Here is a 25,895-nt window from a genome sequence, read left to right on the forward strand (position 1 = left end):
AAATGCATTGATTCATGCCTTTTAGAGGTGATGAAAACCATCAAAATGTGGACTTACTGCAAATTGTACTTATTGTATCTTCTCTTATATGCAGCATCATGTTTGAGTTACACCAATCAAGGCAAACAATGAAAATACCGCTTTTCTTTAAAAAGGGGACGCTCCTAATATGGGAGTAATTAATTAGGATAATTGTAACCATGGCATGGGACATTAATAAGCACAGTCAATATAAAATATGAAGACAGGAAAATAAAGAACAGTACAGAAATAGAAAGATGCTTATGTCATAGATCAGTTTCAGGATTCATAATATCCTGGCCTCTCTAACAAGCCTGTGTATGCATATGTGTGTGTGTTTGTGTGTGTGTGTGCGCCAGCTAAGTCGCTCAGTTGTATCTGACTCTTTGTGACCCTGTGGACTGTAGCCTGTCAGGCTCCTCTGTTCATGGAATTTTCCAGGCAAGAATACTGGAGTGGGTTGCCATTTACCACTCTGAGGGATCTTCCTGACTCAGGGATTGAACCCAAATCTCCTTCAACTCCTGCATTAGCAGGCAGATTATTTACCACTAGTGCCACATGGGAAGCCCTGTAATAAGTCTAGGGCATATTATTCTGCAACTGTTAGTTGAAAAACCAACTGCAACTTATTTCCACATCAATCCTTATGGAGGAGCTGTTGTTCAGGGTCTGAGAAAGAAATCAAGGATGTCCAGGCATCAAAGCTACAGAGCCTGAGGAGGATAGGATTGGTTGTAAGAAAAGTCAGCAACAAAAATATTCCACGAGTTTCTCAGCATATACTTTGGAAGGAGACCACAGGAGGGAGAGAAGTAATATTAGCCAGCCTGTCATGGCAATGGGCAAGGAGTTTTGTCTAGATGTGCAGGGTACCATCTGAAGGGCCAGAATCATAGTGAGGGGACTGCATTCTAGGTCATTCATGGTAAGGATGCAGTAGAAGGGCTGTTTAGATCACTTAGCTCAGGGCCTGGCTGTGTGTGATCTCCTGCAAGGAGACCCTCAATCTTGTCCTAACACAATTGCAAAAAGACTCCTGTCTGTTCAGAATGGTTACTTACGTCTTCCCTCTGTTTCATTTATTTTTAAGTTTTTTATTTTGGCTGCACTGGGCTCTTCATTGCAGTTCAGAGGTGGTTGTGGCATATGGACTTAGCTGTCCCACAGCATGTGAGATCTTAGTTCCCCAACTAGGGATCAAGCCCGTGTCCACTGCATTGGAAGGCAGATTCTTAACCACTGGACCACCAGGAAAGTCCCACCCTCTTTTTAATTTAGAGTCAAAACCTAAGTCCTTTCTACAACTTTCAAAGCAGTACTTGCTCTGCCCACCACAAAAACCGCACACGTGCCTCATGTCTTACTCCTCTCTGCCTGGTTCTCTTCTAAAACCACCTGGTTCCTTTGCATTCACTGTTCCTTCTGTTTGAAATGCTCCTCCCCTCAAATACCTGTCATCTAACTGCCTGACATCATCAAGAGGCACTGAAATGTCATCTTCTCTCTGGGACCTCCCCTGGCCATCTCTCTTCCCTGCTTTATTTTATTCTCTTTAGTACACATCACACTCTGATAAACTATAGAATGGACTTACTTATTTTGTTATTGCCTCTCTCTCCATTCTCACCATCACTAAGATACATATCCCATCAAGATAGGAATTTTCATCTGCTTTTGCGGGAGTCGGGATACTATGATATAGAAGATAGCATCTTATTTATTTTTGGCCATGCCATGTGGCATGTGGGATCTTCGTTCTGTGACCGAGGACCAAACCCATGTCCCCTGCATTGGAAATGCAGAGTCTTAACCACTGGACCACCAGGGAAGTTGCTCATCTGCTTTTTCAGTGCTGTATCCCCAGTACCTAGAATAGTTCAGTAAGCATCCAGTATTTGTTGAATAAATGAATAAAACAGAATAAGCTCTGAACATTTTCTAGTAACAAATGACCATCTCCTTTTCTGAAAATCAATTTAGATTAGACAAACATGGTGTTTTAAGACCATTTCTTCTTTGCATGAATCATTCTCACTCACGTGACATTTCTAAAACTTAAGTTAGATATGGGCTCTGCAACTCTCTATGACAGAAGACATATATTACAGAAGAAGGGGGAAAGCTGAACCTAACTGGTATTATGAGTGCTGAAGAACTGATGCTTTTGAACTGTGGAGCTGGGGAAGACTCTTGAGACTCTCTTGGACTGCAAGGAGATCAAACCAGTCAATCCTAAAGGAAATCAACTCTGAATATTCATTGGAAGGACTGATGCTGAGGCTGAAGCCCCAATACTTTGGCCACCTATTGTGAAGAGCCATTGGAAAAGACCCTGATGCTGGGAAAGATTGAAGGCAGAAGGAGAAGGGGGTGACAGAGGATGATATAGTTGCATGGCATCACCGACTCAATGGATGTGAGTTTGAGCAAACTTGGGGAGATAGTGAAGGACAGAGAAGCCTAGTGGGCTTCAGTCCACTGGGTCACAAAGAGTTGGACAAGACTGAGCAACAGAACAGCAACTGGTATTATAACTTCATCCACACCTGCTATTTAGAAACACGTGACCAAATGGCTCTCATGATAACCTCAATCTATTCTTAGGGATTAGCTTGCCTTACTAGTCTAGATGGTAGCCACTGGTGTCTAAAGTAGTCTGGAACTGGAGCAGTTTCCTTTTGGGGAAGAAATCATGGCCAGAGATCTCACCAATAAAACTGATTTTCTAATGAAATTACATAATTTCACAGAAAATTAGCACTTACACCTGAAAAGCTGTGGTTTTCCTACCACCGTGTATCATCTCTGAAGTCTCCTTAAAGAAGGAAATTTTCAATTTATCATGCTGTGGAGGAAAGGGAATGCCTCTAAGAGTTGCCATCGCAGGTACAGAAAACTTTTCTCCCTTCCCTTCCAGGTTCTTTGTCTGGTCTCATAATTAAATTGATAAAGGCAGATTAACAAGAGAAGACCAAATTTAATTTCGTACTAGAGCTCATAACATATGAGACTCGAAGAACTGACCCAAGCAGGCAGCTTTTACATCTTTCAGACAAAGAAACAATAATTTGTGAAAAATTAGTAAGACAAAGTGGCTGGGGCTTGGGGTAGTAAATTGGTGAAGAACTTACAAGTTTTGTTTAGACAGGCATCTTGGCCCTGAATTCTCTATCTCTGGTGATAAGGATGTCCTCCACCCTCCAGGTGCAGAGAGGGTGCCCTTCAAGTGGGCAATTTATTTCCTGATTTCAGGGAGACAGAGGAGGGTCAGAGTATCCTTCTTGTACTAGCTGTTTCTTATGTAACTTAAATTCAAAATAATCAATATGTTGAAGTGGGATAATTTAGGGTGGCAAATCCTGACCCCAGTTATCTCTAAAAGAGTTTAAAGATGACGTGTTAGCTCTTTGGAAATCTTGGCCATTGTTTTAAATGAATTGAAATTCTAATTTACTATTTCCCAAATGCAATCTTAGTGATAATAGAATGCTTCAGAGTTGGGGTTTTGTTTTATTTTTTCACCTTTGAGGGAACATTTCCACCAGACTCCATGGATCCTGTCAGGATGTTCCCACCCATGAGACCATAGTCAACCTTAGGGGTCACCAAGGGATGAAGAAGCGGTGTTCTTGTTGGCTGTGACCTTCATTCCCTACATGTAAGGACTGGAGGAGAGAGAGATGTCCAATCCTGCAGCCCCAGACAGCTGCCAGAGGGGAGCCCTGAGTGTGCAGTGTCTAGTACATGACACATGTTTGTTAATTGACTGATGATTCATGGTTTGATGGCCTTATAACTTGGCTATCCTATTCAGTCAGAAATTAACTGAGCAATCAAAGTCATTAAAAGGAGAAGGGGAAAAAGCCACTATGGTACCAGCCAGATGGTGGGGAAATCAAACACGTGAAAGGAAAACAGCTCATCTTTGAGTAAGACACAGGCAGAAAAACCTCAGTCATGTGCCTGGTTATAGTCTAAATCCTAGCTTGAGCAAGGCTTGTTGGGTTTTCCTACATCTGTTGTACTCCAATCTTTCTTGTGAGCTGGAGCAGTGTTGGTCAGATAGACAGACCTGGGGGGTGGGGACTGAAATGGCCCCAGCTGAGTTTGGGCTCTTGGGGGACACACAAGTAACTGGGCAAAGAAAGAAGGAAGCATGCAGGCATGATCCTAACCTCTGAGAGGCTGTGGGCAAGAGCATGAATGCAAGTCCACATACCACATGTCTAAACAGTTCAAAGTTATAAGCTAAACTATTCAATGAAACATATTCTATCCTTCTCCCTTGACAAATAAGGTTCTGGAAGCAAGATTCAAATTAGAGTACTTAAAAAATTAATATTCTCTTATAATTAAAAATTTTTATATTTATTTATTTAATTGGCTGTGCCAGGTCTTAGTTGCAGCATGTGGGATCTAGTTCCCTAACCAGGGATTGAACCCAGGCTCCCTGCATTGGGAGTGTAGAGTCTTAGCCACTGGACCACCAGGGAAGTCCCAAATTTAGAATTCTTGAGCTCTGGAAATTCTGCACCTGAATGTGGCTAAGGGAGGAGTACCATCCCCTGTCTCTTCACTTCTCTTCCCATGCCTGGTTCCATCCACACTGTAAAGGGCCTCAAGCAAGCACATATGAACACTCCACCGCATATCCAACCTCTGACCATGCCTGCCAAACAGCTGTTCTTTTCCTTGGCCACTCTCAGGCCTCAGAGCTGTACAGCACCTGCCACAAAATCCACCCCTGGGGAGATGGACCCTGGAAAGACACTCATGCCAGCTCAGGAAGAGTGCTCAGGGCTGTGTGCAGAGAAAATTCCTGAGTCCCAAGAGTACAGTCTTCAAGGCAAATAGATGAGGAAACAATGGAAAATGACAGACTTTATTTTCTTGGGCTCCAAAATCACTGCAGATGGTGACTGCAGCCACGAAATTAAAAGACGCTTGCTCCTTGGAAGGAAACCTATGACCAACCTAGACAGCATATTAAAAAGCAGAGATATCACTTTGCCAACAAAGATCCATATAAAAGCTATGCTTTTTCCAGCAGTCATGTACAGATGTGAGAGTTGGACCATAAAGAAGGCTGAGCACTGAAGAACTGATGCTTTTGAACTGTGGTGTTGGAGACGATTCTTGAGAGTCCCTTGGACTGCAAGGAGATCAAACCAGTCAATCCTAAAGGAAATTAGCCTTGAATATTCATTGGAAGGACTGATGCTGAAGCTCCAATACTTGGGCCACCTGATGCAAAGAGCCAGCTCATTAGAAAAGACCCTGATGCTGGGAAAGATTGGAGGCAGGAAGAAAAGGGGCTGACAGAGGATGAGATGGTTGGATGGCATCATCAACTCAATGGACATGAGTTTGAGCAAACTCTGGGAGATAGTGAAGGACAGGAAAGCCTGGCATGCTGCAGTCCAAAGAGTCAGACACAACTTAGTGACTGAACAACAGCAAGAGTATAGTCTAGAACGCAGTCAAGGACTGTAGATGGACCCATTCCATTGACATCAAGGATTCCTCACCTTATGGGGGAGAGGTATCAACAGGACAGAGAGCAGGACCCTTTAAATATGGCGCCCATAGCAGGAACCCCTTCGATGGAGTCTAAGGGCCAAACTAGAAACATGCTGAACCCTATTCTTATCATTACTCACACTTATTCTTGTCCCTTACACCCCTCTCTCCATGTCCCCAGCAGCCACGCCAAAAAGAGAAACACTTCTTGGGTATCTTTTGTTCCATAAGCCATAAAGAGGTATCAGTGGCCCTGTATTTCTTTTAGAGCTGGGGAAAGAGAAGCAAAAATGCCCCAAGTTCACACTGAGCTGTTTCCCTCCATGTGTCTTAGCATCACTCAGGGGTTGGCAGAGACTCAGGCTGGGTTTCCATGCTCTGACTCTGAAATGACCAAGTCTACTTCACGGATAACTCCTAAATCCAGAGCGAAATCATAGACTATCCTCTTAACGACTACATCGTGTTTTGGGAGCTTGCAGGCTTGAAGTATTAGCTCCAGCAAAGGGCTATTGGTTTTAAGATACCCCAGCAACCTTGACTTTAAGAATTTGAAATGTGGTCTCACTATGATGCAGTCTCCTTAACAAAGTAGTACCTTTAAAATATTAAACAACTTGAAAAAGGAAACCAAACTTGAATTTTTCTTTCAAGCACCCAGAATATACAGGGTTTCACTTCTGTCTGAAATTCACCATCTCCTCACACAAAGAAGGTTCTCATGGTAAAAGCAATGGCATTTTCTCCACAATTTTCAAATAAAAGATAAAGAGAAAACAGCATCGCAGCCTCTTTGTTAGTTCGAACAATAAAGGAATAATACGGTTTTGCCAGGGGAGAGCTCTGGTTTTAAGCTCAGAATACAAAAATAGGCTGACAATTTTTACAAAGGAATATTCCGCGAGGCCGGTGGGAAGTGAAGTTTCTAGAAAATTATATCATTTGGTTATTTGGGGGTGTATGATTACGAGGAGCAAGCTGGTGGGGCCAGTCCTCAGTGAAATTCTAATAGAAGAAATGGAATTTCACTTTTCCTGTTCACTCCTGACCCTACCCCTCTCTACCAACCCAAACCCAGCCTTTGGAAAAGGAATGGGGCAACATTTGCATGTTAGCACCTCATGTCTAGAATGTTCTCCCCACACAGTCCAGCCTCCCTTTGCTAACTTTTCCTACAGCTACTTCCAAAGAACCTTCTAGGATGCTGCCCGCCCTCTCAGGTATAGCCACCCGCACCTCCCTTTACTATGACGCTCACTGCGATAGGTTTATAACTTTTTTATCTGAGTTCCCTGCCCAATTATACTCTCTGTTAGAGCAGAAGCCACCATATACCTTTTCTTTCATGTTGAAAGCTCCCCACTACTACCGTGCTTGGCCCATCAGTAAGTCTCATTGAATAAAGGATTGAGTGAATTAATGAATGAGAACTTAAGCCACTACATTGCTGCTCCCAGACATCTGAATTAACAGTCACTGAAGGCAAAAGCACTTACTCCTCTTCAAGGAGTCACAAATCTAATGGGAGAGCGTATGAAGGAACAAGGCAGGGTAGCCTAACTGATGGAGTTAGGGGTTTTTTGGTGTGTAGTAGAGTGCAGTAAGGGATGATGGTTAAGACTTGCAAGGCAAAAAGAATACATAAACACCAGAGGAATAGTGACGAATTAGCAAGCATTTCTCTGTGACTATTCTAATATCAAATGTTAATCTTGAATCATCTTTCTTATCCACATTTTGTAGACAAGGAAGGGGAGACTGGGAGGTTAAAACTGACTTTGGGACTTCCCTGGTGGTCCAGTGGTTAGGACTCTGAACTGTCACTGCAGGGGGTGCAGGGTTGGTCCCTGATCAGGGAACTGAGATCCCACATGCAGCACAGAGTGACCAAATAAATAACATTTTAAATGGACTACTTTCATATAACAAAAGGGAGATTGAGAGTGTGAAACCAAATTGTTTTAATCAAAGTCAGAAAACCATTTCAGCAAGTCTCCTTTTAACTAGCAACCTGTTATGATGACCTGGGATGCATCTGTAGCTGTGGGAGCCCTCAGAGCCCTGGCTCTCCATGGTGTCCCCGACTCTGCCCCTTCTTGCCACGTGCTTCTGCCCCCCTGTGCCACCCACCCCTCTGGGGGGCTCCCTTCCTCCATCCTCAGGGGAGAGGGCCTGAGTTTTCAGGCACCACTCAACATGTTGTGCCCCTGTCCTGCAGAGAACTCCAGGCCATAGTCACACCATTTAAAAGTAGATTAGGCTACCAATGAGTAATAAACGAGAGGAAAATAATAATGATGGGTTAAACAAAATAAATACTTATTATTCTCTCATGTAAAAACCTAGAAGTTGAAGTCCAGGGCTGGTCTGGTGACTCCTGGTATCTGATATCCAAGATTCCTCCTTTCCTATTTTACCATAACACACGGCTTCCATTTCTAAGGCCACATTGCCCAAAATGGTGCTCCAGCCATTGCATACATATTTCAGCGACAGGAAGGACAACAGGGAAAGAAAGTGGAGGCCCCTAATGCTGCACACTTCAAGGAAACTTTTCTAGCCCCACATACCAACCTCCCTCAACCAATGTAGTCTTTGTTCAAGGCAGCCACATACCTAGGTAAAAATCCTGAGTTCTGTTACAAACAAGGAGAATAGGTACTCTCCACCTTAACATGTTAGACATGGCTGCCTTTGCGCAGGGACACCTCTGGGCAGCTGTGGCCAGGTGGGAGCCGGAGGAGGGGAAGGAGAAAGCTTTCAGCCCTTTCACAAGGGGACTAGATGACAACATTTTTCGTGTATGGCCTGTGAAGTACAGAGAAACGTGCTCTCTTGAAGTCACACCATAGCCGGGCTTGCTGTGCAGCCTGATTCCACCACCGCGCTTTTAAGGCGCCCAGCAATTCAGCCTCTCTTCATGCGAAGTGGGACATCTCCTAGTCTTTGTAAGACTGGCTCGATTCTACCCTGCAACAAGTCTTCTCACTCAGAGCCATAACCCAGACACTGCCGCCCATCGTTGGGGTATCAGGCTCATGATTATGTATTTGAAGTATTTTTGTAGACGAATGCAAATGAGCTGGTGGGAAAGGCTTTCTTTAGCTTGCACGTAAACCCTCTTCCTCGTCCCTTACAATCAGGAAATGTTGTCCCAGCGCGTTGTTTGTTCTTTCTCTTGCAGGCTCCTGTGGCTGTCTTGTCATGATATTGTTTGCCTCTGAAGTGAAACTCCACCACCTCTCAGAAAAAATTGCAAATTACAAGGAAGGGACTTACGCCTACAAAACGCAAAGTGAAAAATATACTGCCTCCTTCTGGGTGGTTTTCATTTGCTTTTTTGTTCATTTTCTGAATGGGCTTCTAATACGACTTGCTGGATTTCAGTTCCCTTTTGCGAAATCTAAAGACACAGAAACAGCTAATGTAGCTGCAGACCTAATGTACTGAAAGGCCAACATGTCTGTCATTCTCACAGAGACGAGACTAGCTCTGGTCACTTGGCTGTGGTTACTTTTGCTCAACCTTTTAGATGCACAGCTTAAAGCACCAAGCCCTATGTGATATTATATACAAACTGGGTGCTAAGGACACAGGCAGGAAATGAAAGGGAGCAGAAGAAAGGCTTCAGAAGGTTGTTCAACCTGGTGGGAAATTGCTTCACCTGGCTAGTTGAGACAGTTGACTAGAATGACCAAACCATTACTCCACATCCACACCAGAGCGCAAAATGTCTGCTCTGCCAGGAAGAAATCAAGAGGTCTGAGGAACACATTTTAAAACAAACAAATACTATTTCTGATAATATCCACACATTTGTTGCCACAGATACCAGAAGACAGAACTGGAATCGCTTTCCTAAAATGATACTGCATTAATTGAGCAATGCTAAGTATATCAGGCACTTTTTAAAAACTCATTCAAAGCACTGTCTTATTTCCATGCCTGTTATTCAAAATGTATAAACCTCTAAAAGGGAAAAAGAAGAAACGCAGTACTTTCAATAGACATAATTGCTGGGACCACTGAGGAATCATGAAAAGTGATTCTGCCCAGTAAATTTGTTGCAAAATGACTCATTGGAGCTGTTGCTTCAAACTTTTTAGTGTCTTCAAGCACTAAGTCCCACTTATGAAAATCGTATTACGTTGTGGAATTAAGACGGTATCACTGTCATCTTGGGTGGTAGTCTGTCACAAAGCATGACCCAAGCTGACTTTTTTCCTCAGTTACCCATGAAGTTGCTGACCAGAGGCCGCAACTGAACCTAGAACTGACCATTCATCTGTCTTCCAACGGCTGCCCTGGAGAAAGCACTCAGGAAGAGGTGGGGAATGACAGAGAGCAGACCACCAGGCCCTTTGCCACAGCTGCTCAGCACTCAGTCCCCACACAAGAGGTTCTGAAAGGGCTCTTTTTAAAAAAATCCTTTTTTTGGTGGGGAACAATTTACAAGAAACAAATGACTGTGTACCTGACTATATACTTGCTCTGATGGTGATCTGAAGCCCACAGGCTAACATGAGAACACTCACTTCGTTTCCAGATGTTAGTCTCTCTACCTTCATTCAGGAAAGAACCTGGAGAATTTCCAGAAGACCATGAGTCCATCTAGTGAGAAAGAGGCTGCTTATTTCAGTAATGGGCTGGGGGCACCCAGTTCTGGAAGTCTTCATGAAACACTTACATACGGAAGCATTTCGTGGTCCCGTCTGCTCCTTCAGAGCAGCTGCTCTAGGAGTGGACAGGACAGCGCAAGGAACTCCACAGACCAGGGCAACTGGCCTGAGATCCCAAGAGGCCCCTCAGTCCCTTCTGACTCCTTTCTCTGTCTTCCCTTCTAACACCAAACTTTCTTCTTTAGAAAACACCTCCCTGATTGTTCTTTGTTCCATAAACAGAGAAAACTCAGAGCAGCAGCTGAAAATCCAGTGACAGCTTAACAGGCGAATGAATGATCTTCCCTGACGAGAACGATCACTCCCTGAGGAGTGGAGGCAGGGCTGCCAGTCCCTGCAAAGTGGGTCGCACCCAAAAATACAAGATACCACCCAGGCCCTCAGAGGACAGCACTTAAGTTGGCTCCCTCTCTTCTCTCAGAAGAAACCTCTGTGCCATGTGGCCTTCGAGTAAAGCTTTCCAAGGAGGACGTGACCGGGTTGATCTCTGAGAGTCCCTCTGGGAGGATCACAGCCCAGGGATGACAATCATCACTCTGTCTGACCTCCCGCCCCAGGTGGCAGCCTGGGTCTCACATTCTCACGGGGACGCGGGGCCCCCTGCTGGCTCCGGGGCAGCAAACAGGAGCGCAGCAGGGCGCTCCTTTCTCGGTGTCCACACACACCATCAGCATCCGTGCTTATTACGCTGTGGGAAAGAACAGCAAGGAACGGAAAGCCAGGTTCTACGGGGCAGAGCTGGCTGTGCACGTACACAATAAACTCCCTGAATCCCGTGGAGGCTGCAGAACCGAACACATGCATATGGGGCGGGAGAGGAGGCGGCGGAGGAGGGCGCCTTCCCTCCGTGCACGCTGTGCCGATTACAAAGGTCTTTTGCTCTGGAGGTCCCCTTGGCTCCTTCAGAGCAGCTGCTCTCACATCCCTTTACATGCTCTCAAGGCCGGTGCAAAATGGAGACAGTGCCTGCACACAAGGAAGGGCAGTGTCTGACGCGCATCCTTGCCCACCAGAAGCTGCAGACTCACACTGGCTGCCACACAGGGGCTCCCTTGGCCCTGCTCGTTTGTTGCCCCCTTTCCCCCGATGGCCCTCTGTAGTGGATAATGTTTTGCATTCCCCATCAGGTTCCTCTCAGGCACACAGCTAAGCCACAGTTCCCAGCTCCTTTGCAGCTGGGGCCATGGGAGTGAGTCTGTGTCCATGGGATGTAGGCTGGTGACCTGAGCTACTCTTGGGCTTGGCCCTGAAGACTCTCACTTGAGATCCTCCACCTCTGTCCGCCCCTGGCAGTACAGCCTGGGAAGTCATGGGATCCAGGAGGTGAGGTAACGAAACAGAGGCGGGCCTTGTGACCTGCCTGGGAGTGTGACAAGAGTGGTAAATAAACTTTCTGTAAAGCCGCTGAGTTGGGGTGGTTATTTTTTAGTACCCAAGCCTCGCCAACAAAGCCTTGCTCTCCAGGAAAGCTCTGCTTCACACCAAGGAGACACTCTCTAAGCCCCTTGAGATACAGCCTCAGGCCAGGGGCACCCTCAACCACAACCACTGAGTGACTGTCTGTACCATTGCCTTCCTTGAAGCCCCGGCCCTCTAGCCACATTACTTATCCCCTTATCCCCAAAATGAAGACCAGAGAATGAATTTTCTGCATAAATATCTCAAGAGTAAATGAATACTATAACTTATGCTGGTATCCTTCAGTATGCTTTCCAAATGCTGGTTAGTAAATCCCTTTTCATTCATTCAAATCTTTCGTCTACAGTGGATCTAGCTGTGTGTAAAGCATTGAAGATGGGGGAGGAAATGTACAGTCAGGAAAATGTTTTTTCATTTTTTAATAAACATTTTTTCTTGATCTTTGGTTGAGAGCCAAGAAAAATATCTTTCAATTGCCTTGAAAAGAAGTGAAAGTATTAGTCGCTCAGTTGTGTCTTAACTCTTTGCAACCCCATGGACTGTAGCCCGCCAGGCTCCTCTGTCCATGGAATTCTCCAGGCAAGAATACTGGAGAGTGTTGCCATTTCCTTCTCCAGGGGATCTTACCAACCCAGGGATCAAACCCAGATTTCCTACATTACAGGCAGATTCCTTACCATATGACCTTACCCTCACTTCCCCCTTCTGAGGGGTCATGGCATTGAGAGGAGGAATTTTCCACAGTTCTGGGTCAGACAAGTCCTAAGCCAAGTCTTGGGGCCTTGAGTGGTGTCCTTCCTGCAAGGCCGCTGACAGGACACTCATTCTCTGCTGTCAACTAGGGCTTCACCTGGACTGCAGTGAGGATGACACCTGGGCACTGCCTCAGTTTCCCCAATGTTCTCTGGTGCTGGAAAAAGATGACCCTCACTCCAGCAGAGATTTTAGGTATAATCTAGTGTACTTCCTCTCCTTTTCCTGCCCCTCCTGGCCCTAGGGATTTTCTAGCTAGTTTGGAGGAAAAGGGGCTTCCCTGGTGGCTCAGATGGTAAAGAATCTACCTGCAATCCAGGAGACCTGGGTTCGATCCCTGGGTTGGGAGACTCCCCTGGAGAGGTGCATTGCAACCCACTCCAGTATTCTTGCCTGGAGAATCCCATGGACAGAGGAGCCTGGTGGGCTACAGTTCATGGGGTCACAAAGAGGCAGACATGACTGAGTGAATAACACTATCACTTTTTGGAGAAAAAAGCAACCTTCTTCTGCAAGAATGTATGTGACTCTGTTTCACTCCTAAATTAGTGACCATTGAACTTAATATCACTTTTTACATTTCACCACAGTCATCCACTTCTGTCCAAATTGTATATGAAGCTACCTGGACTGGGCAGAGATGTTTGGAGTACAGGTGTAGGAGTGAAACAGGCATGGAGGAGCAGAAAAGCAAATAGAACCAGTGAAATATTGCCCCTACCCTACAAACACACATTAACATAAAACCGGCAATAAGAACTGGAAACTATACACAATATTTTGTAATAATCTATAAGGGAAAAGAATCTGTAAAAGAGTATGTGTGTGTATACACACACACACACACATATATATATAAAATGTACAACTGAATCACTGTGCTGTACACCTGAAACCAATACAACATTGTAAATCAACTATACATCAATTAAAAAGAAACGTAACACTGGGAACTCTGCTTCACTTTTTTTTTTTTCCAGTTTTTAGCAAATTTCACAGCCACCCTTCCTCCTGCACAAATAAGCTATTTCCTTTTTTAAAATTCATGAATATACAAAAACATAAAATATATTTATGCCATATCCATTAATCCTCTATTCCTTACCTCAAAAAAAAGAAAACATTCTATTTTACTTAGTATCTTGGTCAGGAAACATTTAATTTAAAAACAAAGACCCACTTAAAACATTTTAAGTGAGAAAGGAGTGAGAGAGAGAATGCATGGGAGAGAGATTCACTCGAAAGACATAAGGCATCTTCATCTCACTGGTACCCAGGGCGCTGTGTGCACTCAGCCCCTGGATAGGCAAGTCTATCGGAAAGTCCAGTGAGACCAAGGTTGCCCTTCCCTTCCTTTCTCTTTTCTCCTACCCCTCCTCTGTGTGTGTGGATCTAAGGCCACTGGCTCAGGCCCCTGTTTTCTCCCTAAGCCTTTAATTCACTTTCCTCTCTCTTTCTGCCCACCAGCTTTGTTTTTTCAAAGTATGAGAGGAGAAACTCCATCTCTACATTGTCTACAGGATCTACAGTATCCCCTAAGACCCAGGACCAATGAGTGAGAGGGGGTGGGGGAGGGAGTGGGAGAGAGAGAGAATGAACACCAGAATGAAGCAGCCAGCCTCTGTACCAGATGCCCTTGGTCAGGTGCCCACCCTCGTTCCACACAAGCAAAGAGAGGGATGAGTCACAGCTATAGGGAGGGGCTGGGGGCAGAGTGTGTGACTGTGTGTGTGTGTGTGCGCACGCACGTGCATGTGCATGCTTGCGTGTACCTGTGCGTGTGCTCATCCCAGAAGAGGATGTCAGTTTGGCAAGTTCCCCAAAACCACCCATCATGGTTGGTTATATGAGTCTGTATCCTACACATTAATCTTTATTACTCATTGTCTTTTAGTGTCATTTCTTGCCTTCTAATGATGGACCAAACTTCCTTCACTATTTCTTACCCATTCTATTGTTTTCTAAAATCAGAGAGAAAAGACACGGAATTACATTGAGAGAAAGACATAGAGATGCAGCTTCACCTTTTCTCTGTGTATTGTATTCACAGATATCCTGGCTGACTGAACAGTGGGTAATCCCTTTTAAAAAGGGCAGGAGGGCACCCTAGATGATTCCTATGGAACAGGCAAAGCAGTTTCATTCCAGCTTTATTCTTTCTATTCTAACAAAACGTGACAGCCTGTTTCCATCCTTTCTCTGGCCTTCCTCACCCACCTGGCAGCACAGCTATGGCCAGACCCACTTGTACATAACAAGCTGGGTGAGTGAAATGGCCCGAGTGGAGATGGTTTTGATCGTGTTTACAAGCACACATTTCTCTGCAGGAAGCTCACTTCAAGCCTTCTTATCTCCCTCTTGCCTTGCTTCTAGCGATTCTGCGAATCACATTAAAGTTCTTTATCTCATGAAACACATGCAGGATCAATAGCCATGCTTTCCCGTGTGTTAATGTCTGCCAAAGAAAGCTGCAGGGACTGACTCACTAGGAGCATGCCTCCCCTCTGTTGTTGGAGGAGATGCCATGTGAACCCACAGAGACCCGGCCGCTGGATTCATGGTGAGAGCTCTCCCAGCCTCACCCAAGTGGTGTTTGGTTTCTGATACAGTCCTTTAGCATATTCACAGAGTGACCTGCTTTTTGGAGGATTCTTAAGTTTTTCCCTCCTCTTGGTATTAGGACTTATAATTCTTCTTCCAAAGACCATGGGTGGTTGGTTGTTTCAGTGATGGTATCATCTTCCCCCACTGAAAAGCCTAAAGCCCTGTCTGTGGCTCACCTGCGGTGTCTAGCATTTCAAGGATACATGTGTCTTAGTAACAAGGCTTACTCTAGGCCAGGTCCATATTCCAATGATTTTTAAATTTTTTAAATGTATTTACCTATTGCTTCTACTTCTATTTTATAATCTCATCATTAATTGCATACTACTTTAGAAGTTGCTTTGTTTTTTTGAACAAGGGGGATACAGATTTTACAAATCCAAGTCTTTCCATCATCTTTGAATGACAAGAACATAATAAGGAGAGAGGTAAATAAAATATAACCCAATCCTTGAAATGCTTTCATTGTAAATCAATTCTGTTTTGTCCACTCAGCAGTGGTCCCCAGAATCCCTGGTCCCTAGAACAATACCTGACATGTGCTAAGCACTTGATAAATCTCTGTTGAATGATGGTCAATTTTCAACTCTTCTTTCTGTTCCAGAGATCTGACTACTCCTAATGTTTACTGAAGTCCCTAAACTCAGTCTCCTTCCTACCATCCTGCATGTACTCTTCCCCTTGGTTTCTGTCTAACCATGAAGCTACCAGGACTTTCACTTCTTCATTTTGGAGGGGGTGGCAATGTTAGATATAAGGTCTATTGTTCAACTACGTCTTCCCAATTCTTTGCCAGTGAACTTCCTACAACATTTAAGAGAGGATGCTGATGCTGGTTCTAGTGAATAAAATGACTCATGAGATATTGATTAAGCTTCAAACACACACCCTACAGGAAAGATGTACAAGGCATTGGCCCCTTCTCTTAGAACTTAAATCAGTTTCCTCAAATCACTGAAACTATGCTGCCACTAAAATATAGACTATTTTCTCAGTAAGTGAACTCCAATGGAATCAGCTTGCTGAAGTGGGAAAGCGACTTGGCTTAAGCCCAAACTCTTGCTCTCACCAGTTCTGTAATACTGGGGCAAAAGTTAAATTTTCCTGACTTTTCTTTACCCATCTGAAACCAATCTAAATATCCCCAGACTTTCCCAGTAGACGAACATAGATAACAATCATACTAGATTTAATTTCCAAATTTCATGGCTCTTAATAGCCTCCAGCCATAAAGAGAACCAAGACATTGATCCCTACCTGGCCCTTTCACTCATGTCCCTTTTCAGTTCAGTTCAGTCGCTCAGTCATGTCCGACTCTTTGCAACCCCATAGACTGCAGCACTCCAGGCTTCCTGTCCATCACCAACTCCCGGAGCTTACTCAAACTCATGTCCATTGAGTCAGTAATTCCATCCAACCATCTCATCCTCTGTTGTCCCTTTCTCCTCCCTCCTTCAATCTTGCCCAGCATCAGGGTCTTTTCAAAAGAGTCAGCTTTTTACATCAGGTGGCCAAAGTATTGGAGTTTCAGCTTCAGCATCAGTCCTTCCAATGAATATTCAGGACTGATTTCCTTTACGATTGACTGGTTGGATCTCTTTGCAGTCCAATGGACTCTCAAGAGTCTTCTCCAACACCACAGTTCAAAAGTATCAATTCTTTGGTGCTCAGCTTTCTTTATAGTCCAACTCTTACATCCCTACATGACTACTAGAAAAACCATAGCTTTGACTAAACGGACCTTTGTTGGCAAAGTAATGTCTCTGCTTTTTAATATGCTGTCAAGGTTGGTCATAGCTTTTCTTCCAAGGAGCAAGTGTCTTTTAATCTGCAGTGATTTTAGAGCCCCTAAAAATAAAATCTCTGTTTCCCTTGTTTCCTCATCTATTTGCATGAAGTGATGGGACCGGATGCCATGATCTTAGTTTTTTGAATGCTGAGTTTTAAGCCAACTTTTTCACTCTCCTCTTTCACTTTCATCAAGAGGCTTTTGAGTTCTTCTTTGCTTTCTGCCATAACGGTGGTGTCATCTGCATATCTTGAGGTTATTGATATTTCTCCTGGCAATCTTGATACCAGCTTGTACTTCATCCAGCCTAGCATTTCTCATGATATACTCTGCATATAAGTTAAATAAGCAGGGTGACAATATACAGCCTTGATGTACTCCTTTTCTTATTTGGAACCAGTCTGTTGTTCCATGTCCAGTTCTAACTGTTGCTTCTTGACCTGCATGCAGATTTCTCAGGAGGCAGGTAAGGTGATCTGGTATTCCCTTCTCTTTAAGACTTTTCCACAGTTTGTTGTGATCCACACAGTCAAAGGCTTTGGCATAGTCAATAAAGCAGAAGTAGATGTTTCTCTGGAACTCTCTTGCTTTTTTGATGATCCAATGGATGTTGGCAATTTGATCTCTACTTCTTCTGCCTTTTCTAAATCCAGCTTGAACATCTGAAAGTTCACAGGTCACATACTGTTGAACCCTGGCTTGGGGAATTTTGAGCATTACTTTACTAGCGTGTGCGATGAGTGCAATTGTGTGGTAGTTTGAACATGCTTACACATTGTCTTTCTTTGGGATTGGAATGAAAACTGACTTTTTCCAGTCCTGTGGCCACTGCTGAGTTTTCCAAATTTGTTGGCGTATTGAGTGCAGCACTTTCATAGCATCATCTTTTAGGATTTGAAACAGTCCCTTTTACTTCATTCTGAAAGTTTCTAAGTCCTCCTGTTCCCACAGAATCAAGTCTGCTACCTCAGCTCACACCATGGCAGCTCACAGCCTACCTGACTCTGAGGCTTCTGTGAGAAGATTGCTTTCCCAAGGCAAAGGAAGTGCTCCCCAGGGATGCTCTGCAACCCTAGGGTTCTAGAATGCATGGAGCCTGTGATAGGGAGAGGGTGTGCTGGAGAAGAGCACACCCTGTCATCTGCTCATAGTGCTTTAGTGTTAAATGGAGGTGGAGAAGGTTGAAAGCTCTTCCTTTTCTTCAGGAAGTCCACCTTCTCATTTCTGTTTTAACACAGAAAACTCTTTTATTATATAAGTGGAATTAAGGCTCATTTGATCACCCTGGGAGAGGTGTGTGTGTGTGTGTGTGTGTGTGTGTGTGCTGTGCTCAGTCGTATCTGACTCTTTGCAACCCCATGGACTGTAGCTTGCCAGGCTCCTCTGTCCATGGAATTTTACAGGTAAGAATACTGGAGAGGGTTGTCATTTCCTTCTCCAGGGATATATATACACATATATATGTACATACATACATACATACACACACATAAATTCACATTTTTTATAGCATTAATAATTGTTGTCAGAGCCTCTTCTAATGCCCAGTTATGATTGGGAAAGATCACGGAAACACAAAAAACCACCATTTACCTTTCACTTTGAGAGGGTGAAAAGGCACAGATTTATAAGATGAGAGCACCAAATGTTACATTCTGCCAAATTTGCCAATAATAGAGTTTCTTAGTTGAGGTTCTTGTACGGAAAAGAAACCACTCTAACAAATCAAAGAACAGAAATGCAATATGTTGAAGGAATAAGGCATCACACAGAATACAAAGACTTGCTGAACTCCAAGGATCCCAGGGTTTATGATTGGTTCCTACAGACCGCAACCACTTAGAGGATTCTCTAACCATCATATGACTCTTCAGTTCAAATGCATATTCCCCAAATAAACAGTCAAGCCTGTTGGGGACAAAATTCTATGTCTGAATCTGCTATGATTGGGATAAGGTCACACGCAGCTACATGGCTCCCAGCAGCTCACTCCATGAGAAGAGCAGGATGATCAGGTTTTGGGAAGGTACAGCATACCTGGGCTCCCTCTGTGCATTACTTCCCAGCAATGTGGCTCTTCACCCTTTATAAAGTCCAAGCACTTCCCCACGACTATTCTCATCCTCACAGTTATCAGATAAGTAGGCTAAGCAGGGACTCTTTAAGATACAATGATGCCTTCTTCCAGGTGAGGAAAACAAGGCTTACAAAGCTTAGTGGAGTTAACCCAAGATCACAGACAGACTAGGAGAGGAAGTAGGACTTAAACCTATGTCTCTCGAGCTGCAAAACCAAACTTTGTGTGTGAGTGTGGGGGAGACAAATGACTAAATGGGTAGAAATGCATGAATAATAGGTGAGTGGGTGTCTGGATCGGAACCACCAGAACTGAAGGAATGTAGTCACTTGCACTCTCAAACTAAGCTATTCACAAGATGCCAAGGAAAAGGGGAGGAGGGACCAGAAGACAGATGGAGGAAAGAGAAAAGCAAGAAATAGATTCAGATCAAGAGGGAGACTTTTGGAAACTGTACATAAACATATCTATCTTTTAATATAAGGTATCAATGGAAGAGGCTATTCATTGTCCCTCCCATCAATGGCCTCTCTCCCCTTACAATATAGTAAAAACATTCTTAGCAGCATGAACGGTTGCCCAGCTAGGGGTTTCATGAGCTAGAATGACATGTGCAAATGCCACGTCATGCTCTTAAAGGGCCTGTCCTTTCTTCCTTCTCCTTTCCACACTCTGGAATACAGAGTTAATGGCAGTAGGTGAAGTAGCCATATCGGACCATGAGGTACAAGCCAAGTATGAGGATGACAGAGACACAAATGGATAAAGCCTGGGTTCCTGATGATTAAGAAACCACTATACCAATCACTGCTAACCCAGACTTGTTTTCAAGCCCAAGAAATAATTTTATTACAGTTATATTGGAAAAAATAATATAAGACCATCCATCATCCAGGAGGCACTGGTAAATGCTAAATATTTATATGATTAATATGCAAGCTTAATAAAAGCTGGTACATTTGGCTAGGGAATTAGTAGCAAGTTCTATGTTTTCTTTTTCTATTTACTGTAAGATTTTAAATAATTATGTATCAATAGCAAAATTATTAATAAACTATATTTCAGCAATTGAAATTTTTTAATGCTTATAGGTTTTAATACAGTTATTCCTCTTCAAGAATTTTTTTTTTCTCATAGGGAAACTTTTTACCAGAAATTTCTATCAAAGACACAATAACTACTTTTGGCTCTTGTGTAAGGTTTTTTGGACTAAATTCCTTTAAAAATACAAATTTTAAATTACTGGTTATGAACACAGATATTTTTAACTTTTTATTATGGAAAATTTCAAATATACACATGATTAAAAAAAGTAATATAATGAAGCCCTGTTTACCTATTACATGTCTTCAACTGCTAACTCTGGACCAACTTTCTTTCATCTATATGGACTCATTCACTTCAGATCCTCCTCAAGTGGGTTATTTTGAGGCATATCCCAGACATCACATCGTTTCACCCATAAATATTGTAGTATATATCTACTCCTTGGAAGGAAAGTTATGACCAACCTAGATAGCATATTCAAAAGCAGAGACATTACTTTGCCAACAAAGCTTCGTCTAGTCAAGGCTATGGTTTTTCCTGTGGTCATATATGGATGTGAGAGTTGGACTGTGAAGAAGGCTGAGTGCCGAAGAATTGATGCTTTTGAACTGTGGTGTTGGAGAAGACTCTTGAGAGTCCCTTGGACTGCAAGGAGATCCAACCAGTCCATTCTGAAGGAGATCAGCCCTGGGATTTCTTTGGAAGGAATGATGCTGAAGCTGAAACTCCAGTATTTTGGCCACCTCATGCGAAGAGTTGACTCATTGGAAAAGACTCTGATGCTGGGGGGGATTGGGGGCAAGAGGAGAAGGGGACAACAGAGGATGGGATGGCTGGATGGTATCACTGACTCGATGGACATGAGTCTGAGTGAACTCCAGGAGTTTGTGATGGACAGGGAGGCCTGGCGTGCTGCGATTCATGGGGTCGCAAAGAGTCAGACACAACAGAGCAACTGAACTGAACTGAAGGACTCTTCTTAAAAAACATGATCATATAATTCTATGTTATTATGATCAAACATACAGTATTTATTCACTTTTTAAAACATATAGTATTTAGTTTCCTCCATAAAATTTTTTGTAGGATCCAAATAAATTCCTTATATTGCAATAAGTTGATATATCTCTTTTAGAATATAGGTTACCTGGAGTTTACCAACGATCTTTTGGCTTGTATAAGCCACATACTTGGAGTCTCTCTATCAAGGCAAGGACATCCTAACACCTTCATCTCTCCTCTAGACCTCCAGGGGCTTTAGCCCAGCATCACTGCAGGTCATGGCTCCTAGAGCAGGCGTGTGGCTCATTACCCTGGTCCCCAGGCCTGGGCCAACCCAGACAAGGGCAGGACCAGAGTCCAGCAGCCAATCCTGTCTTGGGTTATTTCTAGTCCTTATCAGGCCATTCATCAGCCAGGGCAGTAATTAGGTTTTGTTGGAAGCACTAGACAATCCAGGTCTGTTTCACCTAAAGCCTGAAATTCTTTCCCAGGTTAAGAAGGTTCTATGCTGAGACTTAGTCAATTTGTATGGTGACTAAGACACAGCAGTCCCCAACCTTTTTGGCACCAGGGACCAGTTTTGTGGAAGACAATTTTTCCATAGCCAGGGGGATGGTGGTGGGGAAGGTTTCAGGATGATTCAAGAGCATTACATCTATTGTGCACTTAATTTCTGCTATTATTACATAGACTCAGATCATTAGGCATTAGATCCCAGAGGTTCGGAACCCCTGGTAAAAGACCATCTAGGTCAGGGGTCAGTGAACTTTTTCTGTAAAGGGCCAAATAGTAATTATCTTAGGCTTGGAAGGCCGTACAATCTTTGTCACAACTATTCAACTCTGCTGTTGAGTCTGAAAGCAGCCATAGACAGCAAATAAATAAATAAGTGTGGCCATGTTCCAATTAAACTTTATTTCTAGAGAGAAACTGGGATTTCATATAATTTTCATAAATATGATTGTGTATATTACATATTATAATTATGTACTATTATATTACACTATTAAATAGTAAAGTATTTTCTGTCATGAAATATTATTCTTTTAATTCATTTTCAACCATTTTAAAATGTAAAAACCATTCTTAGTTTGCTGGCCACACATACACATATGGCAAACCAGATTTGTTGGTTCATGGGCTGTCATTTGTGAAGCCCTGATCTAGCCGAACCTTCTCATCTCTTTTAACTGAGAATTAAACTGAGGACCAGAGATGTGAATTAATTCACCCAAAGTCACACAGCAAGTTTGATGACAGAGGTCAAATTGGAACCCCCAAGGTACCAAAGAGTAGAATAATATGCAAGAAGAGTGCCCTCAAGAACCATTTGAAAGACCAAGGACAGAGAACCAGCGCTTATACTCAATGCCATATGGATACATAATGACAATAGACAGCCTGACTACAGTGCCCGTTTCCTAGTAACCACAGCCTCTCTGATGAAAGATTGCTCCCACTTGTTATTTATAACTTATTTCCCAATAGGGAGGGTGAGTGATTTGTTTATATTTAGTTACAAGAGCCAGGGAAACCCTGATCTACCATCTCAGGATAGACACAAACCTTATAGCCACAGCTGCCAGGAGATGGGAGAAAGCAAAGAAAGCTGCAATGTACAGTGTAGCCTCTGTTACCAACAACAAGGGTCACACAGAGCAATTACCAACTGCCTGACACAAATAACAGATGGTGTGAGGGGAGACGGGAGGGAACAGACGCATTCCTATTTATGCTCTATGGAGGCAGTCATTACGAGAAACCTTTCTACACCTTGTTCATTACTGGGAGCATCTGTTAATTTTGCCTGCCTTTTGACTTTGTTAGCTTTACTTTGCTTCTGGCTCCTAGAATTATGCTCCTGAGAATGAATCCTTCTGTCTTTGAAGGGGTTTTCTTGATTCCATAGACAATTGGATGACCTGAAGTCCAAGAAGAGAGCACCAAGCATTACAGAACCGTGAACAGCCTATTAAATAGAAGAGAGTTATAGGCCTGAGTCAAGAGTTTCCAGGTGGAGTTGGGCAGAATTGACAAATGAAGCCAAAATCAGAGAAGGTACGCACTGAAGGGGTTATCTGGTCCTAGTGTCGTCCAACATCTTATTTTACTTCTGCAGGCTCAGAGAGGGTAGGTGACTTTTGTAAAATCACACAGCAATTTGAGTGTGCTCATATCTCATTACTTGCTGCCCCATGACCTTTCTGCTGCCTGAACAGCCTCTAAAACAAGGCAGAAAGTATTTCAAAGCAGGCAGAGGTGGAGTGTCAACATGATAAATAGGTGCAGAGCCTTCACTTCTTTTCATCTACAGATGTAAACAGACAATTGTGTCACTGCACAATCATAGGAAAGTAGTCAAAAAGCAACTTTTTTTTTACAAGACTGAGAAAGACAAGCCCTAAAACAACAACCCACCACTATTTGTGGTGCTTTTCAGTTAACAGAGATCCACATTCCCCTGAGTTTTGTAAAAACTCTAAGAGGTCAACAGAGCAGGAATTGTCCTTGTTTTGAAGAGAATCCACTAAAAGTCATAGACATCTGCTATGTCCCAATGTTCTAAATGCTTCTTAGGTGTGAATAAATCCTCATAGTGATCCACTAATGCATTTAAAATTATTATCCCCATTTTTCAAGGTTAGAAAGTAAGGCAGAGAGGTGAAATGATTGGTCCAAGATCACTGCCAGCATCTAGATATGGTGGACACACCCTAAGGTGACCTCCCCACCCCAACAATCACAATTCTGTATGATACCCTTCCTTTGAGTGTCAGCGGGACTTGTGACTTGCTTCTTATCAACAGAATATGGGATATAGAGGGATATTACATAATGATAAAATGGTTAATTCTCCAAGAACACATAATAATTCTTAATATGTATGTGCCTAACAACAGACCATGAAACTTCAAGAGGCAAAAACTGATAGAGCTGCAAGGAGAAATAGATGAATCCACCATCATAGCTGGAGACTTCAATACCCTCTCCCAGAAATGGACAGATCCAATAGGTGGAAAATCAGCTAGGACACAGTTTAATCCAACAATGCCATCAATCAACTGGATATAATTGACATATAAAATACTGCATCCAACCAGAAGCAGAATATATGTTCTTCTCGAGCTCACATGGAATGTTCACCAAGATAGACCACATTTTGGGCTATAAAACACACCTAATATACTATAAGTGGAGAAGGCAATGGCAGCCCACTCCAGTACTCTTGCCTGGAAAATCCCATGGACGGAGGAGCCTGGTGGGCTGCAGTCCGTGGGGTCGCGGAGAGTCAGACACAGCTGAGTGACTTCACTTTCACTTTTCACTTTCATGCATTGGAGAAGGCAATGGCAACCCACTCCAGCACTCTTGCCTGGAAAATCCCATGGATGGAGGAGCCTGGTGGGCTGTAGTCCTTGGGGTCGAGAAGAGTCGGACACGACTGAGCGACTTCACTTTCACTTTTCACTTTCATGCATTGGAGAAGGAAATGGCAACCCACTCCAGTGTTCTTGCCTCGAGAATGCCAGGGACAGGGGAGCCTGGTGGGCTGCCGTCTATGGGGTCACACAGAGTCGGACACGACTAAAGCGACTTAGCAGCAGCAGCAACATACTCTAAGATATTAGGTTGGTGCCAACATTCTATTAGGTATTAGATAGGCCATGAGATACATTTACCTGGTCCACCAGTTGAACTCTTACAGTTGTTACAAAAGCTAACAAATTTAAAAGAATAAAAAATATACAGTGTCTACTCAGACTACAATGGAATAAGATGAGAAATCTATAAAAGATAACTGGGAAATCCCCAAATATGTGGAGATTAAACATACTTCTACATAGGACATGGGTCAAAGAAGAAATCTCAAGATAACTAGATAAAAATAAAATGACTTATCAAAATTTGTGGGATGCAGCAAAAGCAATGTTTAGAGGGAAATTTATAGCATTGAATGAAAATGAAACTTATAGCATATATTAGTAAAAAAAGATCTAAAATCAATCATCTGAATTTCCACTTTAGGAAACTAGAAAAAGAAGAGTAAATTCAATCCAAAGCAAGATAAAGAAAACAAATAATGTATAAAACTAGAGCAGATATCAATAAAATTAAGAACAGGAACTCAATAGAGAAAATCTATGAAACCAAAAGCTGGTTCTTTGAAAAGATCAGTAAAATCAATGAAGCCTCTAGCCAGGCTAAGATAAAAAAGAGATGGGATGCAAATAAGTAGTAGCAGAAATTAAGGGGGGACATCACTGCAAATCTCATGGACATTAAAAGGGTAATAAAGGAATACTATAAAAAAAAAACTCTATGCTCACAAATTTTATAACCTAAAATAATAAAACTGACCAGTTCCTTGAAAGACACAATCTGCCAAAACTCACACAAGAAAGAGACCACCTGAAAAAGCCAACAAACCATGGCAATGGTGGTAGGATATCACTCTCATAATTGTGTTACCTTATATGGCAATGGTGAAGGAAATTTGCAGATGTAATTAAAGTCCCTAATCAGTTTGACTTTCAGTTAATCAAAAGGGAGAGTACTCTGGGTGGGCCTGGTCTAATCAAGTTAGTTTTATTATAAGAGAGCTTAGGCTTTCCCCAAGATCAGAAACTTGAAGCAGCAGAACCTCCCTTTTTCTTTCTGGTCTTGAAGAAATAACTTCTACAGTCACAAGGAAATGAATTCTTCCAACAACTATGTGAGTTGAGAAGAGAAGAGGAGCCTAGATGAGAATACAAGGCCTGGCCAACAGACTTGTGAGACCCTAGGCAAAGGATGCTAAACCATGTCTAGACTCCTGACCCGGGGAAATGGAGATAATATCCTTGGGTCAGGAAGATTCCCCTGCAGAAGGAAAATGGCAACCCACTCCAGCATTCCTGCCTGAAAAATCCCAGGGACAGAGGAACCTGGTAGGCTACAGTCTGTGGGGTCGCAAAGAGTTGAAGACAACTGACGCATGCAT

At 43.1% G+C, this 25,895-nt stretch overlaps 1 protein-coding gene across 1 annotated transcript in view; it reads left to right on the forward strand.

Moving 5' to 3' along the window:
* The window catches only part of CLRN1 (clarin 1), a 46,985-nt gene extending 35,046 nt beyond the window's left edge, over positions 1 to 11,939 (forward strand). The window contains exon 3 of the mRNA XM_019967939.2: positions 8,729 to 11,939. Coding sequence (XP_019823498.1) covers positions 8,729 to 8,994 — 266 coding nt within the window. The 3' untranslated portion in view covers positions 8,995 to 11,939. The remainder of the gene's footprint in view (positions 1 to 8,728) is intronic.
* The last annotated feature ends 13,956 nt before the right edge of the window (positions 11,940 to 25,895 follow it).

This window comes from Bos indicus, chromosome 1 (assembly GCF_029378745.1).
Source record: "Bos indicus isolate NIAB-ARS_2022 breed Sahiwal x Tharparkar chromosome 1, NIAB-ARS_B.indTharparkar_mat_pri_1.0, whole genome shotgun sequence".
Classification (NCBI taxonomy): Eukaryota; Metazoa; Chordata; class Mammalia; order Artiodactyla; family Bovidae; genus Bos; species Bos indicus.